Source organism: Apostichopus japonicus, chromosome 14 (assembly GCF_037975245.1).
Source record: "Apostichopus japonicus isolate 1M-3 chromosome 14, ASM3797524v1, whole genome shotgun sequence".
Classification (NCBI taxonomy): domain Eukaryota; kingdom Metazoa; phylum Echinodermata; class Holothuroidea; order Aspidochirotida; family Stichopodidae; genus Apostichopus; species Apostichopus japonicus.
Genome location: NC_092574.1, coordinates 8,633,151 through 8,643,680, shown reverse-complemented (window position 1 = coordinate 8,643,680; position 10,530 = coordinate 8,633,151). Strand labels below are relative to the sequence as shown.

The window sequence follows — 10,530 nt, the reverse complement described above, 5'->3', positions numbered from 1 at the left end:
AAATATTAAAGCAATAAAATTCAGAAATTAAAGACGAAAGCAATAACAGCATACAATAAAACTAAATATGACAGCATACAATAAAACTAAAATACTAACCTATTACAGCCGAAATTAGTAACAATAAGACTATCAAAATATAAATAGAATATATATATATATATATATATATATATATATATATATGTTTTTGAAATATATCACCCTGTTGATAGGTGACACTCCAAAATTCCAAGGTAAGACAATATCTGATATGATTTTACATAAAGGTACTGACATCACCGTTTATCGGCTCTTAAACGGTTCGATTTGACAGAAAAAAGACTTTAAATAGAAACCCTTTCCATCATTCTGCTTAATGTTTTCGAATGAAAACAAATATCAAGGTTTGGCACATATTCACCCTGGAATGGGCAAAGCGTTCAATTTCCATCCAGGCCACACAACTAATGTGACCAAACGTCCCCAAATGTTTCAGGGACAGTCCAACATTCCGATGTTTCGTCCCCGATTAACAAGTGTCCCGAAAACTTTGTCCCAGAATTAAATCCCTGACATGTACGCTTTTATTCACAACAATTAGAAATTTGCAAAATCTATACCTTCCTGCCCGTTATACTTAAATTACACGTCATTAAAAAAAAACCCAACATGCATATACAAATAGGCCTATCCCTCACACAGACGATCCGCGCAGAGATCGAAACACATGACTATTATAACGGTAGGGTATAGGCCTATCCTACTATATACGCGGAGTAATGTACAAGGGTGTTTCCTATACGACATAGAAGTCGTGTTACTCCTGTGCTGACCTATATCGGCCTACTCTTTGATTATGTCATGTATGTGCTCTACCAGACTAGCACTTTCTTGTCAAAGGGGGAGGGGGACGCCCCTCCCCTTAGCGGCCCGCCACTCGCCACCTTCAACATTCTCACCTAAGAAATGTGGTCACCTTACACAAGAATGGTCTGCTATACTATGTCACAAGGCACTGAAATATTTACGTATCAGCTCAGATATGGTACTCATCCTCCAATATCATGTTCAAATTATCCCACAGAGAGGCGACAGACAGTCTTGTATTTCCCACCTATAACATAGTACTTGCTATGCCCTATTCCATTTCTTCTTCATCTTTATAGCCTATGCAGACACTCCTCCTTTAATTTCTCAACACGGCTCAGCCACTCACCGTTCTCTATATCCCCATTGTCTCTGTGGCTGTCGAGATTTGTAACTGGTATACATTGAACTATACATCACTGTTTTTACAGGAGATAACTTAACAGTATATCTCGATTTAACAGTTCGTAAAACTGGTATTAAGATATTTGAAATTATACGATCATATGAAAACATACCAATAATTAAGACGAATCTTTCACATTTGACATATATGGGAGGATATGACTAGCTATATACGGTAGAAATAGGTGTAGAGGATAGTATATCTTTTATCTTTTTTTTCCACATCTGCCTTAAGAGCATTGTATGCCCCGTAAGATTTCATTTCATCTGAACCATCGTAGCCGACGTACTGGGATCTCGTCTTGAACGTCCTAGTGTCGTACGTAAGTTCAGCGGTACATGAAATATGCGCGATATGCCGGAAAGAAGATGTCTTCGAAAACGAGATCCCATCAGAAAGATTGACAATGGATCGCAACACGTGTTAAACATTTGGAAGCACGTGCGCCAGTGTAACAGTAGTACTGTAGCATCACTCGGTTTATCATGACTTTCGTCAAACATCGCAAATATAACCAGAAGATGGAAAGGCAGCCAGCACACAGCAAAACATATCGCCAGGCATATTACCACTCTTGCTATCCTGGTTCGCCCAGCTCGTGCTTTTTTGTTACGCTTCACAGATTCTTTGATTGGCTTACTTTGCTTGCAAAGAGTTATTGCCACGAAGACGTACATGCAGAAAATAATGGCCAGAGGCACTACATACAGGACCACGAAACCGTAATAGGCTAAGAAATCTCTGAAGTCCTTTGCCCTGATTCCTCCTGACCGATCATATGTAAATGCGTACGGTAGTGCTAGCAAAGCCCCCAGAATAAATACAGTCCCGACTTTCCAGCCAATCCCTATCACATTATGCCATGTTGGTCTGACTACAGCACACCATCGTTCAAAACTTAACATTACCAATGATAATACGGAGAGTGTACAACAGTAGAGTAATATGTAATGCTTTAAATTAGCAATTGCGGGAGGTAGTTTAAATGAGTCCTGGTCCACTAAGTCTAGGGGGATAATGGTTACCAACATAAGAATGTTGGATGCACAAAGCATTGAAATAAACACATTAGAGGAACCACGAAGCTCTCGAACGAAAGCTACTAGTGAAAGTACGGCTGTGTTTGCTATCACCCCGAACACGAGAATGACTACGAGGGCAATATTGTATATGGTAGCAGACAATTTGGAGCGTTGATACACGTCAGGCCGATCAGAGCCACTGAAAGTATAACTACTAATACTATCGTAACCGTAATCGTCAGATCCAACTGTAAAATTGTAGGACGACGACATTGTATCAATCGATTATCTTCACTGAAAATAATTGAATATTTTGTCTACGTGCAATAATCAGTCGTTTATTAACTCTTAATACCAATAAGAGATCTTTTGCTCCGTCCTTTCTTTTTTCTAGTAACGTGGAGACTGTACAAAGAGCGTCTTAGTTATCGTCGTAACACGTATTAACCTCTGTACAAGAACAGGCAATTCGCGCCGTTGACGGATGGGACTGGTCACGTCTGTATCGTCGTAGTTGAAGTCAGACGAGACAAGACTCAGTAGTAACACAGTAAACCCGTCAGCCTTTTGCTCTGTTCCGAAGCTGACGAGAAATTCAACGTGCTGAGCTGTTATAATTCAGACTCTACAAAAAGAATTGAGAGAAGACAATCATAAACTTCATGAACCGTATCAACGGTTCGAATCCCGGTGGGGGGCTGGAAGTTTATTAACTGTTCTTGATTTTCTAACTCATTACGATTTCAATTATATATATCTTCATTTGCCTTGTCGTTTACCTCCATTTCATCGATGCAGGTGACAAACGCCTACCTTGGAATTACGACCTTCCTTTTCGGTTTATTATAACATGGCAACACACACACACGCGCGCGCATATATATATATATATATATATATATATATATATATATATATATATATATATATATATATATATATATAAATATGCGCGCGCGTGTGTGTTGCCATGTTATAATGACAAATAATTGCATATATCAACACTTACAACGAATCTTGAGTGTTGAGAAACGAATAAATTACTCCTAAGGTAGTTATGAATCTGTTACTAATTAATACTATTTCATCATCATCATCGTCGTTGTCGTGGTCGTCGTGGTCGTCGTCGTCGTCTTCGTCGTCGTCGTCCTCCTCCTCATCCTCCTCCTCCTCATCATCATCATCATCGTCGTCATCATCGTCGTCATCATCATCATCATCATCATCATCATCATCATCATCATCATCATCATCATCATCATCATCATCATCATCATCATCATTATCATCTCAATTATTATTGTAGACATAAAACCTGAATCAAATCCACTTGCCATCCTGAAATGAACTTCCAACTTTAATAAGTATGATTCATCAGTTTCAATTTCATTGTTTCCCATAGCTCCCTTAATGAGGGACAAGAGACTTACAGATATAACTATATCACATGCATATTAAAAAAAAAAAAACGTTAAAGGCCTACATTGTACTCAAAGTGGCGATATATAACTAGTAAACGGAGAAATATTGTTCCACAATATAAAATTATCAAATTATCAATATAGAAAGAAGCTATTCAAATCAGATAGGAAATATAATCTCAGTATAGATTATGGAGGAGTTGTTTCCCCTCCTTTTTGGTTTTAAAATTGCATAAAGCTCTTCTATTTTCTTCTTTTATAAAAGACTGTTGATTTTTTTGCTTCTGAAAGAGACTATTAGCTTTCAGCAATTAACTTCTGTCTATTGCACACAAAAGGACACAAGAATAAGTACGAGAAACCGATCACTTCTCATCTTACTAATTTGTTTCTCGCAATTTCCAACGTGAAAAATAATATGATGAAATCAGTCAACCTAAACAATACTTGTGGGAGCTTGTTGCTATGTACCAATTGTACACTTAAGAGAAAATAAGATTTTTACGATTGGATTGTGCTCAAATGACAGATTATTTCGAAATTTTATGTTCGCCATGAATATTCTGTAAAGTTTGAAGTTTGGTTTAAATCTCACAAAGCCAGTAGCGTCTGGAAGTGTATGTGTTTGGGGTTGACGGTTGGGTGCGGTGGTGTTGGGTGCGGGCAGTGTTGGGGAGGACACATCAAAATCAGGGCAACATTTGTTGGGCAAAAAATCGGGTGAAATACGCCAGCGTATGGCGCGAAACCATTTCTGCGTGAGGCTTAGAGGCCGTTACATGGGCCCCTGATGGGGCTCGAGGGAGACTCTGAGACTCTAAGACTTTGTGATCTTCTTCGTTTCCAAAACGTACATTAGCTTTAACTGAGTATAATTCTTTTGAGGTATATACGTAAGAAAACCAAACTTGTTATCTGCATTACTATATAAAGTCACCAGTTGTGTTAATGCCATTGGGGGCCAGCCTAGGGCTGGCATTCTGACCTAGATTGTGTGAGAAGGTGTGTCGCGGACTTCTAGACCGTACGTCCGTATGGCAAGCCGTTTTAACATTTACCTCGCTATTCTACTTAAGTAGAATTAATTCCACTTAAGTAGAATACAATTAAGCTTAAGTGATACTAATTGCACTTAAGCAGAATTGCATTTCACTCAGCTTAATTGTATTCCACATAAGCGGAATTCATATTAGCTTAAGTTCAAACGGTTTTTGTCTATATCGTATTTAACTTAGGTAAAATTAAATTTAGCTTTAGCTTAATTGAAGTAAGCTTAAGTAAAATACAGTTCTACTTAAGTAAAATACAATTCTGCTGAAGTTAAATTCAATTCTACTTAGGTAAAATGCTCTTCTACCTCAGAAAAATGGCTTTTCAATTTCACTTAAGCTGAATTGCATTTTATTTAAGTGAAATAGAATTCCGCTTAAGTGAAATGTGATTGGTTAATCTATTTCACTTAAGTGCAATAGAATTACGCTTAAGTGTAATGTGATTGGTCAATCAGAATGCTACTCATTGCGTCACTGTACTTGCCGCGAAGTCCGACTTTGTATACTGTAATAGGTACAGCACCACAATTAGAGAGGTGTTCAGCCGCTCAAAAGGTTAACCATTGTCAGAAAAAAAGTAAAATTACCTAATGTAAAGCTTGTTTAATCATGAAAGCTTTAAAGCTCTAAATTTTCTATCTATGCTTTGGCAGGTCTTGAAAGTGACGAGTTTAGTGTGTAAGTCAATGGAACAATTAATATATAGAGTCACGTGCAAGACGTACTAGTTACGTAACTATTTGGAGCCATGGCCCCATGCATACTGCCATACTTATCCATGGCCAGCTGTCGTTGTGTATGTACGAACATAACACCATACTGACCCTTAGCAAATGAAACAAAGCTATGTTTATCACTGAGTCTGAACCTTAGACATTCGGAAAATGCAGCCAGCCAATCAATCGTTGCAAAGTGCAAACTGTTGCTGATGCAGTTGGAAGGGCACTTTTGGAGCAAGGAAACGCCGACTACAACACGACATACCACCAAGCAGTGGTACTAGCAGTATAGTAGTACCACAAGGCATGGTACCCATGTAAACATTGCCCCCAGACCAACCACTTCTCCACACGAGGTAAATGTTAAAACGGCTTGCCATACGACCGATCCTTCAATTCCACTTAAGCTAAATTGTATTTTACTTCAGTAGAATTGAATTTTACTTAAGTAAAACGCAATTCTATTTATCTTAAGTGCATTTTTATTCTACTTAAGTAGAATACAATTTAGCTTCAGTTTAATACAATTTCACTAGAGCTTAATTTTATTCTACTTAAGTAAAATACAATTTTACTTAAAAGCTTAAAACTTAAAAGCTTAAGTAAGAAAGAATGACACTTTTACTTAAGCTAAATTAAAATTTACTTAAGTAGAATTATATTTTACTTAAGTAGAATACAATTAAACTTAAGTAAAATGCAATTCTATTTGAGTGCAGTTAATTTCACTTAATTTTAATTTTATTCTACTTAAGTGGAATAAGTTCTACTTAAGTAGAATAGCGAGGTAAATTTTAAAACGGCTTGCCATACGTCCGACAAGCTCGAACTTGGTGCGTTAGTGCCTGACCATGTAAACGTCGTGCCTGCGTGATTAATGACGTCATAAGTCAAAAGTCGGAGGTGAAGGTTTAAGCAGCCTAAACTTTAATTTTAGCCATTTTCTGCTTGTCAACATGGTAGGAAATGTCATTCAACTACACGATATGTGGAGAATAATGGGACAAATTTAAAATAGTACTTATGTGGTTGTTAAGGGTAGAGGCCAAAGTTCGATATAGGCCAAAGGTCAAATTAGCCTAAACTGTGCGAAAAGTGTGTCGCGAAATCCTCTTAAGGTGTAACGTTTGATAACTTTCAGCCTGCGTGATTGATGACATCATAGGTCAATGGTGGTCAGGTAAATGGTTTCAGCTATTTTATGTTGTATAAAAAAAGGCATCAAACCACAAAATATGTAGAGTATGATGAGACAAATTTAAACTAGTGCAGATTTTGGTGTTTAAGTCGAGAACAAAGGTAAATTTGACCTAAATTGTGCGAAAAAAGGTGTGTCTCGAACTCCCATACACCGTAAGTCCTATCAAGTTCAAACTAGATATTTAACACAAGTAGCATATTTTTTAACAAAATTAGGATGACAAGATTAAAACCATGAAGGAGATGAGACCTGCAACTCAATATATTACCTTTGGAAATTTTAATGAGTTAATGTCGACCTCAAATCGTCTAACAAATAGCCTCATACAATTCGGTCAATACTTTTTAAAACTTTAGTAGTTGGAAATTTAAATGGAAGGCTTTTACATCCATTACGAGAACTGAGCGAACAAGTTGATCAATTAAATTGGATCCTAGCTGATGCAGGGAGAGTAAAAAGGCACCAAACTAACTGTGGTACCAGTGGCGGAGCTAGGGGAATTGGTCGGGGGGGGGTGGCGAGAATGGTCTATAGGGGCGCTTCCGACATCTTAGTGGAGCGCCACCACAGGTTGGCGCGGAGCGTACAGAAGTTTTTTGAGTAAAGATACTCCCAAGATCGCCGGAAATGACCCTTTCAGGGCCTTGCTAATTTGCAGATAAACGAAGAATAAATAGGTGTCATCGCCATTTTGTCAGAAAATTACACCAACAAAATGTTACCGATATCGATAGGTATTTGAGAGCGCAATAAAAAAGTCAATAATCGCGAATAAGTAAAAAGTGGTAAAAGCTGAAAAGGGCGCCAGCAGTCCATTTTAGTCCGTCGGGGGGGGGGGGGATCCGCCCCTCTGACTGTATGGACGCTCCGCCACTGTGTGGTACATTGCAGACGGTTAAAAAATATTACAATCTGTTTATTGAGAAGTTTCCAAGATACACATCTGACAATCACCATGGAATAAAATATTTTGAATTGGGAATTTGTGTTAAGCTTCAACAAGCCACAGTGGTGTCGCCAGCCGCGTTCGCGTGCCTCTCATTCGAATCGTAAATTTCGTAAAATATAACATCCATGTTTTCATCTATTATTAAATGTTATTATTAATGTTGTTATTAGCAGTTAATTGTGTCACTTAAATTTCATAGATTTTCTAGGTTACCGGATTCAGATAACGCGAAATAATGGTTCAAATTGTACTCACCGTTAAATATATATAAAGGCAGTGTCAGTTATGGCTATAGCTTCTTGACCAGGACACAACCAACTGAAAGGCACCGGTAATTCAGTTATGACTCACTTTCTTCCAATCGTTGCTGTTCTGTGTTATGATATATCACGAGCGCTCTGTATTGACGACCACTACCCGCATCACATCAAATAACTGCAACATGCATTGTATCCTGTTTATGTCACCGTCGCTTCCTGTGGCGGATATATGACACTTGATTTGAACGGTAAAAGTTGTACTAATTTATTATTATATATCGGTTAAGAGAGTATTGTGAAGGCGTAACTTCTGTCTGTGACCTATTCAAAGGAGGCTCCAGACTCCAGCTATACAATATGCAACCATGGGAGGGGCATGGAAGATCAATTGATTACGTGTCTATATGACGTCATAATATTTCCGCAAATCATCACGTTTTTCACTGGAAAGTGTACTCGTAACTTGGAGTACCGTGTTTTGTTACAGACGGCTTTGACATTTGCGATTTCTTGTAAAAAAAAGATGGCTTTTGTTGTCGATTTAAATTTTGATATGTTGTAAAGCAAATGATCAAGAACAACAAAAAACACAGTGCTACCAATATACAGGTTGTTTTGTATTCCAGCAAAAAAGGATAAACATATGTGGTTTAGAAATACAACCTATGTTAGACAGATTGCAGAGCTTTGTAATGGTCCACAACAAATTTAAAATAATACTTATGTGGTTGTTAAGGGTAGAGGTCAAAGGTCAATGTAGGCAAAAGGTCAAATTGGCTTAAACTGTGCGAAAAGTGTGTCGCGAAATCCTCTTGAAGTGTAACGTTTGATAAGTTCTAACTTGATGGGTATAGGTCCCTGATCATGTAACTTTGTGCCTGCGTGATTGATGACGTCATAGGTCAAAGGTCAGGTAAAAACCCTAAAAAATGGTTTCAGCTAGATTATGTTGTAGGAAAAGGCATCAAACCGCAAGATATGTAGAGTATGATGAGACAAATTTTTAACTAGTGCAGATTTTGGTGTTTAATCTCATAATATAAGGAAGACGTCGATTGATATATTAATATCATTTACCGAAGATTATAACACTTTTCAAAGAAAAACGGATAGATTCTGACAGATCAATTGAACAGATTTTCATCAGTTACTTCAGTTGATGTTGACAAAATTTTGGAATCTAATCTTCAGTGAAATCCCACAATGTTGGCAAATTGATAAAGCTTTATTTCAAAATATAAAATGCGAGCATTCGTCATAGTGCGAAAGCAAATTCAATGCTTCATCTCCACTGCACGGAGTGACTGAACACAAGGTGCTCAGAAGATCAACAGCGCCATCTTTCCACGTGGCCTATCGATTATTGCTGCTTACTAACTTTAAAAATGTGTATATTGTGCTAAATTGTAATTTTGTATCGCTCTGACAAAACGATATAATATTTACTCAAAAAATGAAAGGAAAAAATCGTCAATGTTCATTAAACTAAAACATCCATGTAGGATCAACTTTATAATTGAAGTCAGTGATTAAAGATTTAATAGGGGAAAACGTTTGTGTCCCACAAAATTCATTTCGATAAACACATTGCGAATAATTTCTAATGACAACACATCAAACTTTTAGTTTTATGTCGCTTTTAGTTCAACTAAAAGCTTGCAACTGAACTATAGCGATCGTGAGATTCTGCCAAAATTCTGTCATTTATTGCCACCGTTTTCGAACGACTGTCAATACGTCATTATTCTGTCTATTTGCTTGATATTTGATAAATTTGACGGTCATTTGAGGTCACGAGAAGTCATTTAATGAAAACATAAAGTGCTATACTCCTCCTAGAGCGTTTGTCCAAATCTGCCGAAATGATGTCAATATAACGTTTGAATGGTAGTAGAACTTGTTCAGGAAAAAAAAAATTGTCGTCATGTGAGGACCCAAAACAGGGCCTTAGGTTCTGTAAAGTTTTCAGTTATGATGAAATGTAGGCCATAGATCATGTGATGATCATGAAAGTTATTTTTCAACTTTTTAGTGCTCATGACCAGTATGCGTGTTGGTGTGAGTAGCAAAAATGTCTTCCATCTTAAAAAACATTTCGGTCATTTTGTGAAATAATTGGATTTGATCAAGTCAAATATTTTCTTGTTATTCAGGCCTTGCTATGTAGTTTGATGTCATTCTCTGTAGAAGGACTACTTGGCGGATGAACACAATTTGAACTTTTCAACAGTTTGTGTGTGAAATACGATATTTGCATGGAATGACCTATATTGTTGGAGCCGACTCCGGTATCTGCTCTCTAACCTTTCTCTTTGGTACGTCGATTGTAAACAAGTTGCAGGTCGTTCTACTATACTGTATGGGTGCAATTTTCGTGAACAATGTTTGGATTAGCACAATTCAAACATGATATCCACAATATTTTAGTAGATTATTATTTAACTATACATTGCCACCTCAGTGCCTTTTTGGTTTTCCGAAAGGGACAAATATGGAGTCACTCTAACCGACCTTGCAAAATTGTGAGTGGGACCGCGGATTGCAAAGTCGGCAATGGCTATAACGCGGATCGCAAAGTCGGTTATTACTAATACGGTTAGATTCGTCCAACACGGCAACATACAGAAACGCTGTACTCAAAGCCGAAGACT

The 10,530-nt window shown here is 37.5% G+C and overlaps 1 protein-coding gene across 1 annotated transcript; it reads right to left on the bottom strand.

The window, feature by feature from the left end:
• Positions 1-200: 200 nt before the first annotated feature.
• On the bottom strand, positions 201-8,077 carry LOC139979652 (bombesin receptor subtype-3-like). The gene is made up of 2 exons (XM_071990661.1): positions 7,875-8,077; positions 201-2,902 (listed from the first exon to the last, which is right to left on the bottom strand). Exon 2 carries the CDS (start codon positions 2,548-2,550, stop codon positions 1,513-1,515), a length of 1,038 nt encoding a protein of 345 aa, XP_071846762.1. The 5' UTR covers positions 2,551-2,902; positions 7,875-8,077; the 3' UTR covers positions 201-1,512.
• Positions 8,078-10,530: the final 2,453 nt, after the last annotated feature.